Source organism: Delphinus delphis, chromosome 10 (genome assembly GCF_949987515.2).
Source record: "Delphinus delphis chromosome 10, mDelDel1.2, whole genome shotgun sequence".
In the NCBI taxonomy this organism is placed as follows: domain Eukaryota; kingdom Metazoa; phylum Chordata; class Mammalia; order Artiodactyla; family Delphinidae; genus Delphinus; species Delphinus delphis.
Window position 1 is genome coordinate 98,656,728 of NC_082692.2, and position 21,261 is coordinate 98,677,988.

Below are 21,261 nucleotides of genomic sequence, written 5' to 3' on the forward strand. Positions count from 1 at the left end.
AGATTTTTGGTCCACATTGGGGATGACGTGAGGAACAGGGGCCATGTTGGAGCAGACCTACTGTGCACACAGGAGCCACACCGAGGGGGCGTCGGCCGAGGAGAGTGGTGTTCTTGATGTTATAAAAGCATTAAAAATGTCACCAGTCTCGGGCTTCCCTGGTGGCGCAGTGGTTGAGGGTTCCCCTGCTGATGCAGGGGACGCGGGTTTGTGCCCCGGGCCGGGAAGATCCCACATGCCGCGGAGCGGCTAGGCCCATGAGCCATGGCCGCTGAGCCTGCGCGTCCGGAGTCTGTGCTCCGCAACGGGAGAGGCCACAACAGTGAGAGGCCCGCGTACCACAATAAAAAAAAAAAAAAAAAAAAAAAAAAATCACCAGTCTCCATCCTCCTCAGACCACCGTGAGGAACAAACACATGTCTTTGAAATAACTTCTAAACATTATGCCCTTGGGACCAAAAGAATCATTGTTTCCCTCTCTGTCAGTGATTTAGGACCCAGGGATCTGAAAATAGAAGTACTTTCAGCACCCTACTTCAAACAAACAAGAATTTGGTTGAGAAAACCCCCAGACTGTTAGTGCTTTCTTATTCTGAGAGGAAATCTCTCTCTCCATCTCACTAGGCAAGAAAGAATAGAGAACCCGTCTCAGCCACAAAGTTTGCTCCCCCCGACCCCCTCCAGCCAACACTTCCTCCCCGTCAGATTCATGCACGTACCTAGACGCACCACGTCTCCACAGTCGGGGTCATGAGCCACTTGCAATAAAGTTTCTTCCACATCTCTGTTTTTTCCAGGAGGGTCCATAATATGATTTATTTGTTGCTGTAAGGTTTTGGGCAATGTCATTAGTTGAGTGAACTGTCCTTCTGGGCTTTTATCGATCTAAGGAAAAAAAAAAGATGATGTCTATGGAAAGTGCTTTGAATTCTATAAATATTCAAAGCACATGGCTTCTCCTTAAAACCACATGAACATATATGAACTCACACCTAGTAGACTAGGCAGGTGCTAAGGAGACTTTCTCCTTTCTGAAACTGAATGCCTAGGTGTTAAGGATTCTAAGTTCCTTCGAACAAGTTAATTCTTTTCCTATGATATTCTACTTGTACTTAAGAATAGAAATTTCTTTCAAGAATCAACTTTTGACTCTCAGTTTTAAAATTTCTATTTGTTCTAAATCCGGTAGTTAAAGAAAGTAAAATTTCAGCTAAAATTCATCGACACACCGGCTCACCCAAGTACTCATTTTCTTTTATTTATTTATTTAAATTTTATTTATTTATTTATTTATTTATTTTTGGCTATGTTGGGTCTTCGTTGCTGCGCGCGGGCTTTCTCTAGTTGCGGCGAGCGGGGGCTACTCTTCGTTGCAGTGCGTGGGCTTCTCATTGCGGTGGCTTCTCTTGTTGTGGAGCATGGGCTCTAGGCGCGCGGGCTTCAGTAGTTGTGACATGTGGGCCCTGCAGTTGTGGCTCATGGGCTCTAGAGCGCAGGCTCAGTAGTTGTGGCGCCTGGGCTTAGTTGCTCCACGGCATGTGGGATCTTCCCAGACCAGGGCTTGAACCCGTGTCCCCTGCATTGGCAGGCGGATTCTTAACCTCTGTGCCACCAGGGAAGTTCCCCATGTACTCATTTTAAACACAGGGGCACAAAGTAACATAGCCAGTAACATGCAGCCAATCAGAGAGTGGGATCTAAATTCGCGTCTCCTGTCTGTAGGGCCTTTTATGTACCATGCTGTATTTCATAAACTGTAGGAATAAACTGATGACAGAGACTAATCTTTTTTCACTTTTAATCCCGTGGCACATAGTAAGTACTCAAAAAACATCGGTTGAATAAGAGGATGAATAACTGCACCAATAAAGCTTAGTTGTCATTATTTCTTAAACAGCAGTAAGTTATACCAATGGTTTCTGTTCCCAGTGTATTCTAAAATACATCAAATTTAAAGAAAAATACAGAAATAAAGCATATATAAAACTATGCATTAGACTTTACTTGGAAACCTGTGAATCAAAAGTTATCCATAGAGCCAAGCCCACACCCAGCTTCCCTAACTCCTAGTCTAATATATTTTACGTCATGGAACTAAAGTTTTCCAAAATCATGTAAACATATGACTCCCTGCCAAGGTGAAAAGCAGCACCACTGCCCTCAGCAGCTCAGCACATTATTCTCCCAGTAAGAATCTGTCTTGTATTCTTTCAACAAGCGTTTAGGTTTTAACTTTAAGAGAACAGTAAGAAAAAAGAATAGATACATGAATGTATTAAATTTTAGATTTGGATTTTCCAGATATGACCAACTTTCTTAATAATTAGAATTCATTCATTCTACCACTTTTTCATTCAACAAATATTTACTGAGTATATGCCAATGTCTAGATTTTCTAGTTTTATCTATAAATCTATGCAAAAAAGAAGAAAATGCTATTATATAGTGGCTTCAATAAGGTAAAGGTTTTTTTAACCTAAATATTTCATATTTATCATGGAGATGGTCCTAAATTCACAGGATTCAACCTCCACTTAGCTTTGGCTAGATAAATGACAAAAAATGTGAATATTTCTGTAAAAGATGCTAGAAATGACATTTATAGACTCATATTTTGGGGCCAAGTATTGAGATTAGTCACTAGGATCTTATATTTCAAGGCTTTACCTATGAGACTTCCAGGAATTTTAGAGATGCCAAAATGGCTGAGTAATATGAGGAATTAGAAAACAGTTATTTGCCACTGCTTTCTCTTGAGGAAAAGAATGCACTGGAGTTTTTTGTTTGAAAGCATGTGTTCCAAGACAAAATATTAGGTGACATGTTCAAATAAATTGCAAAATTTTAATTATCCTTACTCTTCAATTCTCATTAAAACACAAAAGTGAAAGCATTCAGTTAAATTATGAGTCAAATTGCATTTTAAAAGCAGACATGGAGAAGACCACATGTTCTATGATTCTATTTACAGGAAGTATCTAGAAGAGGCGAATCCGCGGAGTCAGAAAGTAGATTAGTGGCTGCCTGCCGGGAGGGGAAGCTAGGTGCTGCTACTGGGCATGGGGTTGCTTTCTGGAGTGATGAAAATGCTGTAAAACTAGATTGTGGTGATGGTTGCACAACTGTGTAAACAGACTAAAAACCACCGAATTTTACAGTATGTAAATTATATCTCAATAAGGCTGATGTTTTAAAAAAGCAGATATGGGCATATGATAGTGGATGCTGCCTTGCACCGACCACATCCTGGCTTTGGGGCAAGGTACTCATTCTGCCAGCTGCTGGGAAAGTTGGCTGACTCCCTCCCTCAGAGTTCCTCCCACAACTGTCCTCAGGCAAAGGGAGCTGCCTGTAGCCAAAGACTGGAAAATGCAGGAGGACAAAGGCCTGGTCTCTTTGCCCCAGGTGGGGACGGCTAGGAAGGGCCATCGAGCTCCACAGTGCCATCACAGGATCAGATGGAGTCTTTGTTTCTAATCTCCCCAATCCTGATCCTACACAACTGGTACCAAGAGTGGTCCTAGAAAGCATTCTCAGACAGCATTTTGGAGCTATCACAGGGTACAAGGCCAAGTGGAAGCCTCTGAAGCTGCCGTTCTCACCCCCTGGCCAAAAGAGTAATGAAAAAACAAAACCACATCACAGGAGGAATGGCAGAGATTAATGCCACCTATAGACCTGCAGGATGCAGGGGTGTGATGTTTAATTTTGTATGTCAACTTGGCTAGGCTATAGGGCCTAGTTGCTTGGTTAAACTTTAGTCCAGATGTTACTGTAAAGGTATCTTTTTAAGCCAGTAGACTTTGAGTAGCAGATGACCCCCGTTAATATGGATGGGCCTCATCCAGCCAGTTGAAGGCCTTATGAAAAAAGACTAAAGTTTCCTGAGGAAGAAGGAAGTCTGCCTCCAGATTGCCCTCGGGCTCAAGAGTACAACACACTCTTCCCTGGGTCTCCGGCCTGCTGGCTCGCCCTGCAAATTTCAAACTTGCCAACCCTCACAACTCTGTGAGTTAATTCCCTAAAATAAATCTTTCTCTATATATCCTATTGGTCCTGTTTCTCTGGAGAACCCTGACTAATACTAGAGCTGACGGTCCCATCATGTCTCCACTGAGTCTGGCCTTCACAAAATCCAAATGGACTCTGGCAGATGGTAGCAGACCACCACAAACTCAGCCAAGTAGAAGCCCTGCTGTACCGGCTGTGGCAGATGTGGGAAGTCTGCTGAAGCGTATCAGCAGAGCCTCAGGTGTCTGGACGGGGCCACAGGCCTGGCGAGCGCATTCTCTGCCATCCACAGAGCAAGGAGGATGAGGAGCAGCTCGCGGCCGCACAGGACAGACCAGAGTGCTTACCACCTGCCTCAGGGCCGTGTTAACTCCCCCACCCTGTCATAAGATATTCAAAGAAAACCAGACTGTTTGGATATTCTGTATAATCTCATTGGTCCACTACATCAATGACACGTTGCTGCTGTCACCTGGTGAGCGCTAAAGGGCAAGTACACTGGGGGCCTTGGTAGATATATGCACCCCAGCGGGGAGAAGATACACCTCATGAATTGTGAGGAGCACACCACATCAGGGAGGAGTTTAGGGGTCAAGTGACCTGGAGCTCTGGGACAGCCTCTCCAAAGTAAAGATCAACTTAGGGCATCTCGGACCTCTCGCCACTAAGAAGGAAGCACACTGCCTGATAGGCCTCTTCAGGTCCTAGATGCAGCGTATTCCACACTTGGGAATAATGCTCAGAGCCATTTACCCAGCGATATAAAAGGATGCAAGGTCTGCGAGCGGCAAGAGCGAAAACGAGCTCTGCGATAGATACAGGCAGCAGGGTAAGCAGCCCTCCACCACGTGGCCACACCTCCCTGTAAACTATGGTACTAAAGGCCTCCTCAGTGTTCAGAGAAGCCAGGGAAAGTTACAGTGGGCTCCCAGTGGGAGATCACAATGGAGACTGCTAGGGTTCTGGAGCAAGGCCACGCCATCTGTAGTGAAGAACCACACACCATTTGAAATCAGCTCCTAGATGCTACACCCTGGCAGAGACAGAGCTTCTAACCATGGGACATCAAATGACCATGTGTCAAGAACTGCCCATTATGAACTGGGATCTGCCAGATTCACCAAGTCATAAGGGCACGAAGCTCAAGAGCAATCCACTGTAGGACGTTAAGAGATACACCAGCATTGGACATGCGCAAGGCCAGAGGGCACAAGTCAGCTGCACAAACAGGAAACCCAGACCCCCATCATTTCCACTGTTGCACCAGCACATAATGTTCTACTTCTCCACCGGCTCATGCACACGGCTACAAGGAGGCTTTTGGAGGAGGATAAAGGATGGGCTTGCTTCATGGATGACTTGGCTTGTAGTATGTACGGGGTGAAAATGATGCATCACAGCCGCACCCAGGGATGGCCCTGGAAGACACTGATGAGGAGCCATCGTCCCAGTGAGTACGCTGCAGGTGGCACAGCTGGTTACCCACTTTACATGGAAAAGTGGCCCAAGATAAGAATATACAAAGACTCAAAGAGTGGACAATGGTTCACTGGTTGGTTAGGGACCTAAAAGGAAGAAGATTAGAAGGTGGAAGACAGGATCTGGGGGGAAGAGGCATGTGGATGGACCTATGGGAGGGGACACAAAGTATGAAGATCTTTGTATTGTACGTTAATGCTTCCATCTGAGAGCATCCAACACAGAAGAAGCAACAACAACCAAAAGAACAATTTAGCCAGTTGATTCAACAGGCTCTTTCATCCCAGTGATGGCATAACGGCTTGTAGCAGGAGTAGTGGGCGGGAGAGACAGAGGCTCTGCCCAGATCCAATATCAGGGGCTTCTACTCACCAAGGCTGACTGAGCCACTGCTGTGGTTGAAAGTCTATCCTGACAGCAACAGAGGCCAACACTGAGATCCTCATAACACGACCATCTCCTGAGACTAACCAGCCACTTGGTGATAAGTTGACTACACTGGATCCCTTCCACCTGGGAACGGGCAGCAACTCCTCTTGCCTGGAAGTGACTCATATTCTAAGCATGGGCTTGCCTTTCCTGCCCACAGGACTCAGCCAATACCACTGTACAGGGCTCACAGGGCACAGGTGCAGGACGGACACAGGATCACGGCTCCACTGTTCCTACCACACAGTGTGCCAGAGCTGCCAGCCTGGGAGAGCAGTAGTTCTCAAAAGGGGGACATTTTTGGCCCCTACAACAAAGAATTATTCAGCCTAAAATGTCAATGGTGTCACTACTGAAAAACCCAATGAAAGAGCTTTGAAGAAGAGCTGAGCAACAGCTTAGAGATGATACCCTGTGAGAGCGGGGCACAGTATATACCCTAAATTCATGGCCGTTATAGAGTACTATGTTCCCACCTGCTAGACTGCATGAGTCTGGGAACCACGGGGTAAAAGGAGAAACAGCCTTGCTTACTGTCATTCCCAGGGACCACCTGGGCAATCTGTGCTTCCCACCTCCACAACTTTAGGACTGTGCGTCTAGAAATCCTAGTTTCAAAAGAAGAAATGCTTCTCCCAGAGGACACAGGAAGCATCCTATTAAACTTAAAGCTATGAGAGGGCAGACAGCAGAAGCAACAAGAACTACAATCCTGCAGCCTGTAGAACAAAAACCACATTCACAGAAAGATAGACAAGACGAAAACACAGAGGGCTATGTACCAGATGAAGCAACAAGATAAAACCCCAGAAAAACAACTAAATGAAGCGGAGATAGGAAACCTTCCAGAAAAAGAATTCAGAATAATGATAGTAAAGATGATCCAGGACCTCAGAAAAAGAATGAAGGCAAAGATCGAGAAGACTCAAGAAATGTTTAACAAAGACCTAGGAGATTTAAGGAACAAACAAACAGAAATGAACAATACAATAACTGAAATGAAAAATACACTAGAAGGAATCAATAGTAGAATAACTGAGGCAAAAGAATGGACAAGTGACCTGGAAGACAGAATGGTGGAATTCACTGCCATGGAACAGAATAAAGAAAAAAGAATGAAAAGAAACGAAGACAGCCTAAGAGACCTCTGGGACAACGTTAAACGCAACAACATTTGCATTATAGGGGTCCCAGAAGGAGAAGAGAGAGAGAAAACACCTGAGAAAATATTTTAAGAGATTATAGTCGAAAACTTCCCTAACATGGGAAAGGAAATAGCCACCCAAGTCCAGGAAGCGCAGAGAGTCCCAGGCAGGACAAACCCAAGGAGAAACACACCAAGACACATAGTAATCAAACTGACAAAAATTAAAGACAAAGAAAAATTATTGAAAGCAATAAGGGAAAAATGACAAATAACATACAATGGAACTCTAAGGTTAACAGCTGATTTCTCAGCAGAAGCTCTACAAGCCAGAGGGAGCGGCATGATATATTTAAAGTGATCAAACGGAAGAACCTACAACCAAGATTATTCTACCCAACAAGTATCTCATTCAGATTTGATGGAGAAATCAAAAGGTTTATAGACAAGCAAAATCTAAGAGAATTCAGCACCACCAAACCAGCTCTACAACCAGCTCTACAACTAAAGGAACTTCTCTAAGTGAAAACAGAAGAGAAGAAAAGGACCTACAAAAACAAACCCCCCCAAATTAAGAAAATGGTAATAAGAACATACATATCGATAATTACCTTAAACGTGAATGAATTAAATGGTCCAACCAAAAGACACAGGCTCGCTGAAGGGATACAAAAACAAGACCCATGTATATGCCGTCTACAAGAGACCCGCTAGGGACACATACAGACTGAAAGTGAGGGGATGGAAAAAGATATTCCATGCAAATGGAAATCAAAAGTAAGCTGCAGTAGCAATACTCATATCAGATAAAATAGATGTTAAAATAAAGAATGTTACAAGACACAAGGAAGGACACTACATAATGATCAAGGGATCAATCCAACAGGAGAATATAACAACTATAAACATATATGCACCCAACATAACAGCAGCTCAACATAAGGCAACTGCTAACAGCTATAAAAGAGGAAATCGACAGTAACACAATAATAGTGGGGGACTTTAACACCTCACTTACACCAATGGACAGATCAACCAAACAGAAAATTAAAAGGAAACACAAGCTTTAAATGACACAATAGACCAGATAGATTTAATTGATATTTATAGGACATTCCATCCAAAAACAGCAGATTACACTTTCTTCTCAAGTGCACATGGAACATTCTCCAGGATAGATCACATCTTGGGTCACAAATCAAGCCTCAGTGAATTTAAGAATTTTGAAATCATATCAAGTATGTTTTCTGACCACAATGCTATGAGATGAGAAATCAATTACAGGGAAAAAACCGTAAAAAACACAAACACATGGAGGCTAAACAATACATTACTAAATAACCAAGAGATCACTGAAGAAATAAAAAAGGAAATCAAAAAAAACCTAGAGACAAATGACAACAAAACCACGACGATCCAAAATCTACGGGATGCAGCAAAAGCAGTTCTAAGAGAGACGTTTAGAGCAATACAAGCCGACCTCAAGAAACAGGAAAAATCTCAAATAAACAATCTAACCTTACACCTAAAGGAACTAGAGAAAGAAGAACAAACAAAACCCGAAGTTAGTAGAAGGAAGAAATCATAAAGATCAGAGCAGAAATAAATGAAATAGAAACAAAGAAAACAATAGCAAAGATCAATAAAACTAAAAGCTGGTTCTTTGAGAAGATAAACAAAATTGATAAACCACTGGCTAGACTCAGCAAGAAAAAGAGGAGAGGACTCAAATCAATAAAATTAGAAATGAAAAAGGAGAAGTTTCAACAGATGCCGCAGAAATACAAAGCATCCTAAGAGACAACTACAAACAACTCTATGCCAATAAAATGGACAACCTGGAAGAAATGGACAAATTCTTTGAAAGGTATACCTTCCAAGACTGAACCAGGAAGAAACAGAAAATCTGAACAGACCAATCACAAGTAATGAAATTGAAACTGTGATTAAAAATCTTCCAAGAAAAAAAGTCCAGGACCAGATGGCTTCACAGGTGAATTCTATCAAACATTTACAGAAGAGCTAACACCCATCCTTCTCAAACTCTTCCAAAAAATTGCAGAGGAAGGAACACTCCCAAACTCATTCTACAAGGCCACCATCACCCTGATACCCAAATCAGACACAGATATTACAAAAAAAGAAAATTACAGACCGATATCACTGATGAATACAGATGCAAAAATCCTCAACAAAATACTAGCAAACAGAATCCAACAACACATTAAAAGGATCATACACCATGATCAAGTGGGATTTATCCCAGGGATGCAAGGATTCTTCAATATATGCAAATCGATCAATGTGATACACCATTATTAACAATTTGAAGAATAAAAACCATATGATCTCAATAGATGCAGAAAAAGCTTTTGAGAAAATTCAACACCCATTTATGATAAAAACCCTCCAGAAAGTGGGCATAGAGGGAACCTACCTCAACATAATAAAGGCCATATACGACAAACCCACAGCAAACATCATTCTCAATGGCGAAAAACTGAAAGCATTTGCTCTAAGATCAGGAACAAGACAAGGATATCCACTCTCGCCACTCCTATTCAATATAGCTTTGGAAGTCCTAGCCACGGCAATCAGAGAAGAAAAAAGAAATAAAAGGAATACAAATTGGAAAAGAAGAAGTAAAACTGTCACTGTTTGCAGATGACATGATACTACACATAGAGAATCCTAAAGATGTCACCAGAAAACTAATAGAGCTAATCAGTGAACTTGGTAACGTTGCAGGATACAAAATTAATGCACAGAAATCTCTTGCATTCCTATACACTAATGATGAAAAATCTGAAAGGGAAATTAAGGAAACACTCCCATTTACCACTGCAACAAAAATAATAAAATACCTAGGAATAAACCTACCTAGGGAGACAAAAGACCTGTACGCAGAAAACTATAAGACACTGGTGAAAGTAATTAAAGATGATACAAACAGTTGGATAGATATAGCATGTTCTTGGATTGGAAGAATCAATATTCTTCCAATCCAGGAACATGGAAAATGACTATACTACCCAAAGCAATCTACAGATTCAATGTAATCCCTATCAAATTACCAATGGTATTTTTTACAGAACTAGAATAAGAAAACCTTAAAATTCATATGGAGACACAGAAGATCCCGAATAGCAAAAGCAGTCTTGAAGGGAAAAAACGGAGCTGGAGGAATCAGACTCCTTGACTTCAGATTATACTACAAAGCTACAGTAATCAAGACAATATGGTACTGGCACTGGCACAAAAACAGAAATACAGATCAATGGAACAAGATAGAAAGCCACACACCTATGGTCAATTAATCTATGACAAAGGAGGCAAGGATATACAATGGAGAAAAGAGTCTCTTCAATAAGTGGTGCTGGGAAAACTGGACAGCTACATGTAGAAGAATGAAATCAGAACACTCCCTAACTCCATACACAAAAAGAAACTCAAAATGGATTAGAGACCTAAATGTAAGACCAGACACTATAAAACTCTTAGAGGAAAACATAGGAAGAACACTGTTTGACATAAATCAGCGCAAGATCTTTTTTGACCCACCTCCTAGAGAAATGGAAATAAAACCAAAAATAAACAAATGGGACCTAATGAAACGTCAAAGCTTTTGCACAGCAAAGAAAACATAAACAAGACGAAAAGACAACCCTCAGAATGGGAGAAAATATTTGCAAATGAATCAACGGACAAAGGATTAGTCTCCAAAATATATAAACAGCTCATGCAGCTCAATATTAAAAAAACAAACAACCCTATAAAAAATGGGTAGAAGACCTAAATAGACATTTCTCCAAAGAAGACATACAGATGGCCAAGAAGCACATGAAAAGCTGCTCAACATCACTAATTATTAGAGAAATGCAAATCAAAACTACAATGAGGTATCACCTCACACAGTTAGAATGGGTATCATCAGAATATCTACAATCAATCAATGCTGGAGAGGATGTGGAGAAAAGGGAACCCCCTTGCACTGCTGGTGGGAATGTCAATTGATACAGCCACTATGGAAAACAGTATGCAGGTTCCTTAAAAAACTGAAAACAGAATTACCATATGAACCAGCAATCCCACTACTGGGCATATACCCAGAGAAAACAGTAATTCAAAAAGACACATGCACCTCAATGTTCACTACAACACTATTTACAATAGCCAGGTCATGGAAGCAACCTAAATGCCCATCAACAGACGAATTGATAAAGAAGATGTGGTACATATATACAATGGAATATTACTCAGCCATAAAAAGGAATGAAATTGGGTCATTTGTAGAGACGTGGATGGACCTAGAGACTGTCATACAGAGTGAAGTCAGTCAGAAATAGAAAAAGAAATATCATATATTAATGCATATATATGGAACCTAGAAAAATGGCACAGATGAACCGGTTTGCAGGGCAGAAATAGAGACACAGATGTAGAGAACAAAAAGTATGGATACCAAGGGGGGGAAGTCACAGGGGGTGGTGGTGGTGTGATGAATTGGGACATTGGGATTGACATATATACACGAATATGTACAAAATGGATAACTAATTAAAAACAAACAAACAAACTTAAAGCTATAACTGCCATCCAATCACTTTAGAATTGGCAGACAAGAAGTCCAGAAGACAAAGAAATGAATCACCATACTGGTAGAAATAATTAAACCTGACCATCAGGAGGTAGGGCTGCTGGTACACATCTCTTATTACCTCTTGCCCAACTTTGATGGTAAATGGAAAGTGTAGTAGCTACAGTCGGAGATGGGCATGGTGACCAGAGTCTCAGACTCCTCAGGGATGAGGGTCTGGGCCACCTCACCTAGCTAGACCAGCCTAAATGCTAGAAAGGGTGAGGGGAATTTGGAATGGGCAGCAGAGGCGGGAGAAGATGGGTATCAGTGGCAGCTTTAAGATTAGATGCATCTCTGGGAACTGAAGCTCAGCCCACTCATCTTATTCTTGTGCATTTCCCCACAATAAGAAGCCAGTTAGAACATAGATCATCCAGGCTTTCAGAGGCCAAACTGAGGGCCTTGGAAGTTTATTTTCACAGTTAAAGGAAATTCCCAGCTGTTTTCCCTTGCTCAGTTTCTAAAAGTTGGCAGCTAGGCACATTATCTTTCCCTATCCTCTAACCAGAGAGTAGATGATGTCTCTTTGGAGAAATTCTACAAATACTGAAACTTGGGGTCCTCCAATGAAACAGTCAGGTCCTTGTCCCAAATCCTATAGTGAAACTCACTAGCTGACATGCTCTATCCATCACAAAGAACTCCCAGTCTGCATTTTTTAAACTGCCTTGCTCTTTAAAATACAGGCCACAAAGGATGTGCAAACATTTGAGAAAAGCTTCTAACACAACAGATGAGAGTGAATCCATAGAAAAAAAGGAACTAAGAGAAACAGAGACAATATAGAGAGCAAGAAAAAACTTCAAAAATTTTAATAAAGATCATTAAAGAGATGAGGAAAGATAATGCATTCATACAAGAACAGGATGCTATAAAAAAGAACATTCAGAGGAAATTAAAAATTCAAAAGAAGTGTTAGAAGATTGATTCAAACAATTCTTCTGGAAAACAGAACAAAAACCCAAAGAAACAGGAATGAGGGAAAGAAATAATCGAACAAGGAGGTCCAACAACCAACTAACAGGAATTCTAGAAAGAACAAGCTAAGAAAATGGATATGAAGAAATGATGAAAGAAAATTTCATTACAGAAATTATAAAAGAAAATTTCCTAGAACTGAAGCTCGTGAATTTCCAAAAGAGGCTCATGAAATGCCAGACTAATAAATGAAAAACATGGGAATTCCCTGGCATTCCACCAGTTAGGACTCCACGCTTCCACTGCAGGGGGCAAGGGTTTGATCCCTGGGTGGGGAACTAAGATCCCATAAGCTGCATGGTGCAGCCATAAAACTAATAGTAATTTTAAAAATAAATGAAAAACATACACACAAAGACAAAGGCAAATCATCATGAAATTTAAGAATACTGGAAAAAAGGAAAAGATCCTAAATACTGTCAGAGAGATAAAAAAGGTCACATCCAAAGGATAGGGAATCTGAATAGTGTTGGACATTTTATTTTTTTAATTCAAACAGAAAGTCACAAAAATTATAATCATCCTCATCAGTTCACTCAGTCCCATGTAATTAATTTTTTTTTCATTCTTGATTTTTGTTAGCACTTTTATGAATTCATCAGTTTTCCATTAGAGCTCTGAAAATGCTTATTCATTCAGTTCAGCAGTACAGTCAGTTACCAGAAACCTGTACTTGTCAGAGCCTTTTCTATGAATTCCTTGAAGATGAAACCCTTTTATAGGAACATTTTTGCAAAAGCATCAGAGTACACCCAGAACTGTCTGTAAATGACAAAAGACTTAAAAATGACCACGGTTAAAGATTTGATGAAAGTTCATAATAATGCAACTGACAAGGAAATTTAGTTATCTCTGAGATATACATTTTAAAGTAATAACTAGAATTATGACTTATAACATTATACCAAAACATATAAGATTTTTAGAAATTTCATGTCATGTCTGAAACATTTATATTAACATATTTCCATACAAATAACCCAAAGAAAGTTTAGTATTAGTTGTTTGTTTGTTGTTTTTTTATACTGCAGGTTCTTATTAGTCATCAATTTTATAGACATCAGTGTATACATGTCAATCCCAATTGCCCAATTCGGCACACCACCATCCCCACCTCACCGCGGTTTTCCCCCCTTGGTGTCCATACGTTTGTTCTCTACATCTGTGTCTCAACTTCTGCCCTGCAAACTGGTTCATCTGTACCATTTTTCTAGGTTCCACCTACATGTGTTAATATATGATATTTGTTTTTCTCCTTCTGACTTACTTCACTCTGTATGACAGTCTCTAGTGTGGGACTTCTGAATGCAACTCTAGAAGCTAGAATAAAGGAAGCTATGACTTAAAACTTCTGAGGGAAAATTACTTCCAGCCTAGAATTTGATATCTAGCTCAAACTATCAATCAGTGTGAGGGTAGAATTTTCAGATGTACATGGTCTCAAAAAATTTACGTCCTTCACAACCTATGTTAGGAAGTACTAAAAGGTATACTTCATCAAAATTAAAGTGTAAACTGTGAAAGAGGAAAAGATCCAGTAAACCAAAAACTTGCAAAGGAGAGGGGAAGAAATTCTTGGGTATTAATGAAAGAAAGTTTCAGGAGAAGAGCTGTGCATCAAGCCTAGAATGGAATCATACCCGAAAGGAACAGGGGACACAGGGCTCCAGGAAGAACGTCCCCAAGAACAGTAAGAAACAGAGAACACACGTGATGTGTTTGTCTACAGTGGAAGATGTTCTACAGGTCTGTAGCAGAATTTGAGGGTGAATTAGTTACAGGTATGTAGAAACTAAGCAAGTGAAAAAAATGAGACAGTGGATTAACTCCAAGAAAAACAAAGTTGTACAGGAAAGGAAATTTCATAGTAGTATATCTTAGCAATGAAGAAAGTTATGTGTCACAATAAAGTAAATATCGACTATTACCCTAACCCAAAATTATGTAATAACTATACATGGAGCATAAGCGGTGGAGGAGTGGGGGTGGGGGGTGGGGAGAGGAGGAGAGAGAGAAAGAGAGAGAGAGAATGTATGTGTGTTGATTGCGGTGCATAAGAGAGTAAAAAATCCTCATTTTCCATAGAAAGATGACAAAAATAAAGTACAAGTTGAAAAAAATCAAGAATAACAATCAAACCATATTACTTAGAAATATGGAGGTAAACGTAAGAAGAATCAGTGAAGGAGACGAAAGCAGTTGCTCTGGGAAGTAGCACAGACAAGTAGGAAGGTGTACGGCAGGGAACTGCTGCTTTTTGTTACAAACCTTGGGGTGCCACCTGGTTTTTAAACAATATGTATGCATTACTTTAAGAAAAGTAAAAATTAAAAACAAAATACCTCAATCTAAAGCAAACATGGCAAAATCTGTTAACCTGAGTGGTGGGTATTCTGGGCACTCATGTTATCCTCCAACATTACATTTAAAATAATTCCTACTTTTTTAAAGTTTCCTTTCAGTTCTAGAAATGCCATTAACTTGTCATTCAACATAATATTGGTTGCCCCTATTATGTGGAAGAGGAAGAGCATTAAAAAAGTAAAATAGTATTCCTTAACTTAAAGATCAAAAACTATGAATTCTATAGTTTAAAAAATCTTAAATCCAAATTACTTTTCTCAAAGGAAAGGCTCTTTGATTTTTCTTTTCAAAAAATTTAATATTTTGAAGAATGCCTTGAAAGAAAGTTTTGTTTGATGTATCAAAGAAAAGTTCCAAGACATGATACATATAACAAGTGGGGAAAAAACAAGCTTCAGAATAACCTGTATGAATACATTTATGTAAAATAAAACCAAACAAAAAAGACCAAACTGCTTCATACATGTGTATATGTACAAATACATAGAAAAGTACATGCAACAAGATCTGGAAGAAAACATGCCAAACTGTTAATAAGGCTACCTCTGGGGAGGCAGGTGGGCTTGGGGATGGAAAGAAGGTAATTTCAGAGTTTATTTTCACTCATTTTTAATTAATAATTAACATACATAGTAAGAACTTCAAATGGCAAAAAAGACACACACAGTGAGGACCAGTCCCCACCTCCCCCCGCCTCATGTCAGCCCTTGGTCCCCTTCTCCAAAGGCAGCCTCTTATTACTAGTCACTTACTAGTCATTTGTGTACCTTTTAGCCTTATTTCAAATATACGGAAGAACATAAGTCCACAGGATTTCCCACAGATAGTTTACCTCCAGGCTGCCTTGCTGGATTTTATACACCACTTGGGGATTCTCCTGTAGAATGCTGCCGTAGAGCTCACGAAAATGGGCTATGTTGGGCTTCACAATATTCAACACTTTTGCCTTATCCTCTCCAACCACCATCCGAAAGTCACCTGGTTAAAACAAACAGAAAAACGAATTTTCCACTGCGAATTCACATTCTGACCTGTGAACTACAGTCCCCCAGCTGACACTGCACTAGTTCAACCTGGCAGGATCTCTCATTCAAAACACTTGCTTTTTCACCTTAAAACTGGGAACACAGTACCCCAGAAATGCAGGCACATGTTCGGGGGGAAAGAGAGCCTCTCAAATCACAAAGCCCTTTAGCAGTTAAAATATAGTTACCTAAGTACAAAAGGTAGTCACCATTGAGAGGTTAATATGTGTTTGTTTTTCCAATGCAGAAGCTTCTGTATTTATAAACTTTCATCTTGTGAACAAAACTCTGCCTGTGACCAATCACAGAGATGGGGGCTGTGTGCCTCACCACAGCTGTGTCCTTGGTACTGCTTACTCAGCTTGGCCCTCTTGCTGTTTGCGTGAGGGCTTTTGAGGTGCTTTATGAATATAAATAACCTTATTATATTTGATAAGGGCAAGGTTTACATTTAAGATAAACTTTAAAGCAGATATAATTTAAAAAATTGCAAGTGGTGAACTTGCTGATCTTCTAGAGAAGCCAAGAGGCAACTGGGACTCCTGGGGACACAGACGCTGATGGTGGCCATTCTGAGGAGCTCATTCTACCATGAGGACACTGGTGCTGGCAAGTGCCATCTTGGAGTCCTCCCTCTAGCCTATTAGCACAAGGCCTGCTCATTACTGGGTCAGAACCAGCCCCAGGCCCTACAGCCAATCACCCTTGGACAAGCCCCAACCACCAGCAAGCCAGTGGCCATGACACTGGCAGGGCCTGACAGCTAACTGGGCCAGGGACCAGCCCTGCCTATGAGCATGCCCAAAGAAGTCAGCCCCACCACAAGAGAAGGGCCCATGTGGCCCATACAGGGGGCACCCCTATATAGTCCTGGTGACCAGAAGGAAGAGTGCTGCTGGGACCCACAGGACGTCTCCTACATAAGGCCACTCCTCCAAGATTGGGAAACATCCAGCATCACCCTGATGCCAAACCAAACAAGCAGGCAGCATCACCCTGATACCAAAACCAGACAAACATGCCACAAAAAGAAAGAAAAGAAGAGAAAAGAAAATTACAGGCCAACATTAATGATAAACTTAGATGTAAAAATCGTCAACAAAATATCACCAAATCAAATTTAACAATGTATTAAAAGGATCACACACCATGATCAAGTGGGATTTATCCTAGGGATGCAACAATGGTTCAATATCTGCAAATTAATCAATGTGATACACCAGATTAACAAATTGAAAAATAAAAATCATATGATCATCTCAACTGATGCAGAAAAAGTTTTTGACAAAATTCAACGTCCATTTATGATCAAAACTCTCAACCAAGTAGGTATAGAGGAAACACACTGAACATAATAAAGGACATATATGATAAACATACAGCCAACATCATATTCAATGGTGAAAAGCTGAAAGCATTTCCTCTAAGATCAGGAATAAGATAAGGATGCCCACAGTCGCCACTTTGATTCAACCTGGCATTGGAAGTCCTAGCCACAGCAATCAGACAAGAAAAAGAGGTAAAGGGAATCCAAATTGGAAAGGAAGAAGGAAAACTGTCAGTGTTCGTAGATGACATGATACTACACATAGAAAATCTTAAAGTTGCCACCAAAAAGCTATTAGAACAAATGAATTAAGTTGAAGGATACAAAATTAATATACAGAAATCTGTTGCATTTCTATACACTAATAATGAAATATCAGAAAGATAAATTAAGAAAACAATCCCATTTACACTTCCATCAAAAAGAATAAAATACCTAGGAATAAATCTAACCAAGGAGGTAAAGGACTTGTACTCAGAAAACTATAAGACATTGATGAAATAAGCTGAAGACTACACAAATGGAAAGATATACCATGCTCATGGATTGGAAGAGTTAATATTGTTAAAATGACCATACTACCCAAGGCAACCTACAGATTCAGTGCAATCCCTATCAAAGTACCAGTGGCATTTTTCACAGAACTAGAATGAATAATTCTAAAATTTATATGGAAACACAAAAGACCCCAAAAAGCCAAAGCACTCTTGAGAAAGAAGAACAAAGCTGGAGGTATCATGCTCCCTGATTTCCAATTACACTACAAAGCTACAGAAATTAAAACAGTATGGCACAGGCACAAAAACAGACACATAGATCAAAGGAACAGAACAGAGAGTGCAGAAATAGACCCACACTTACACATTCAATTAATCTATGACAAAGAACGCAAGAATATATCATGGGGAAAAGACAGTCTCTTCAATAAATGGTACTGGAAAACTGGATAGCTACATGCAAAAGAATGACACTGGACTTCTTTCTCATACCACATACAAAAATAAACTCGAAATGGATTAAAGACTTAAAAATAAGACCTGAAACCATAAAACTTTGTCCATATGAGCTTTAATATCAGTCTTAGCAATATTTTGGGGGGCTCTGTCTCCTCAGGCAAGGGACATAAAAGCAAAAATAAACAAATGGGACTACATCAAACTAAAAAGCTGTTGCACAGCAAAGGAAACTATCAACAAAACAGCAGTCTACTTAATGGGAAAAGATACTTGCAAATGATATATGCAACTCATACAACTCAACAACAAAAAAACCCAAACAACCTGATTAAAAAATGGGCTGCAGATCTGAATAGACATTTTTCCAAAGAAGTTTTATAAAGATGGCCAATAAACACCTGAAAAGATGCTCAAATCACTAATCATTAGGCAAATGCAAAATAAAGCCACACTGAGATACCACCTTACACCTGTCAGAATGGCTATCATCAAAAAGACTACAAGTAACAAGTGTTGGCAAGGATGTGGAAAAAAGGGAACCCTCATTCAGGAATGTAAATTAGTACAGCCACTACAGAAAACAGTATGAAGGTTCCTCAAAAAATTAAAAATAGAACTACTGTATGATCCAGGAATCCCACTTCTGGGTATTTTTCCAAAGAAAACAAAACACTAATTTGAAAAGATATATGCACTCCTATGTTCACTGCAGAATTATTTACAACTGCCAAGATATGGAAGCAACCTAAGTGCCCACTGATGGATGAATGGATAAAGAAGATGGGATATATATATATACACATACACACACACACAATGGAATATTAGCCATAAAAAAAGAATGAAATCTTGCCATTTGAGACAACATGGATTGACCTATAGGGTATTATGCTAAGCAAAATAAGCCAGAGAACGACAAATACTGTATGATTTCACTTCTATGTGGAAACTGAAAAACAAAACAAACAACAAAACTGAAACAGACTCACAGATACAGAGAACAAACATATGGTTGCCAAAGGGGATGGGGGAGAGAGATGAGTGAAATAGGTGAGAGGGAGTAAGAAGTATAAACTTCCATTTATAAAAGAAATGTCACAGGGATGTAATATACAGCATAGGGAATATAGTCAGTTACATTGTAATAACTATGTATGGTGATACATGATAGCTAGACTTATCATGGTGATCATTTTGTAATGTATAAAAATATAAAATCACTGTGTTGTACATTGCAACTAATATAATATTGTAAGTCAATTATACTTCAATAAAAAAAAAAGCACCAAAAGGCTGCCTCTACATGATGCCAAAGCATCTGGAAAAAAAGTATGAAATTTAGTTTAAGAAGAAGAAAGACTACGCTCAGTTTAAAGTTAAAAAAAATTGCAAGTGGTGAGAAATGAGGATCCTTACATTGACCTGTGGGATGAACTGAGCTGCAAAATACTAATTCCAAAGGATAAAGAGCAACTTTTGAAACAACCTTAAAGTGCCCTACCCTGCCCAAGCCACTGGCGACCATCAGCAAGATATGGGGGCAAAAGAGTGATGAAATGCAAAAACTTGTGTGAATGCCTATTGGGCTAACGTTAACTCAGAAGAGGCTGGGCACACGTGAGGAACCCCTGGGGAAGCTTGGAGAAAGCCATGTGGCTGAAGCCTTTGCTGGGCAGATAGAAAGAAGTCTGGGGGAGGAGTGAGGTGGAAAGAGCAGGCAGATACCTCAGCTGCTGAGGAATCCCCTGGGGGGAGGGTGACAGTGTAACTTATCATCCGAACTAGGTCACTTTTGAGGGTGAAGTGGGCAATGCAAAGTCATCAGGACAAGTATTAATTGGGCAAACCAGGACATGTGGTTACCCTCACCGATTTCTTTTCTTGGGAGCAGGGAAGGGAATCATCAAAATTATGACCAGCCACAGCAGATCTTCTAGAGCAAACTGTTGGTCTGTTTGGAAAAATAAAAAGATATCCAATAGTCAGTATGTACTTCAGTAAGGAATAAAATACACTGGATTTTTAAGCTTCAAAGGACCAACTTACACTACAATTTGGTAGAAAGCATGTGGGGACTATAAGCTTTGGAAAAAGAGTTACAAACAGCCTCTGGAACCCGACCTTTGTGAGATGAGGTCGGGACTGGTTAGAGCAGTGAGCTCAAGTGAATCCTGTCCTAACAAGCTGCTCAAATACAGACAAGACTGTTTTTTTCACTATTATTTTAAAGGGAAGAGAGTTACATAGTTAAACCCTGGGACGACTGCTAGTGAGGGTGTAGAGAAATTGGTTCTTTCACATAATGCTTTTGAGTTTATAAACTGCTAACATACTTCTGGAAGCGGTGAATGATGAAACCTCATCTCTGGAGAGGAAGCCCCAAGCAACAAACCCAAACAGAGGTTAGGAGGCAAACTTCGCTGAGCATTTGCTTTGTCATATTACCTCATTTGTCCACGCACCTGTCCTCTCCGGTGGATGCTGCCCTATCCCGATCGAGCACGAAGGCAAAAGAGACACAGGGATGATGGAACCCGCCTGAGGTTTCACAAGAAGCAACTGAATACATTCCACACACACAACTGTTCACTGAAGCACTATTTATAACACTGAAATCCTGGCAGCAACCAAATGTCCCACGACAGGGGAACGGTGCACCCACACCTACCACGGAGCAGGGTGCAACCACTAAAAATTACAGGCACGACACACTGTGAGATGTAAAATGACCATGTAATAATGTGCAGCTAAGAAACCAGGATACAGAAGTACAAGAAGGAAACAACTGTAAAAAACAGGAAAAACAAGACAAAAGGGCTATTTTAAAATGGTGATGTTTGCTCTAATAAGATACACATTTATTGTGGGCTTTTTAATGGCCTGTGCTTCACACTGGCTGTCTAGTTCAG

General features: G+C 40.2%; 1 protein-coding gene across 3 annotated transcripts in view; it reads right to left on the minus strand.

Annotated features, from left to right (window-relative positions):
• Window positions 1–21,261, minus strand: part of TAMM41 (TAM41 mitochondrial translocator assembly and maintenance homolog) — a 108,058-nt gene that overhangs the window by 63,392 nt on the left and 23,405 nt on the right. For 2 of the 3 annotated variants that reach the window (XM_060023070.1, XM_060023071.1), the window contains exons 5-6: window positions 15,877–16,022; window positions 720–885 (exon numbers count right to left, since the gene is read on the minus strand). In XM_060023070.1, coding sequence (XP_059879053.1) covers window positions 720–885; window positions 15,877–16,022 — 312 coding nt within the window. Of the gene's footprint in view, window positions 1–719; window positions 886–15,811; window positions 16,023–21,261 lie in introns of those variants that run through there. The other variant, XM_060023072.1, reaches the window with a different exon arrangement.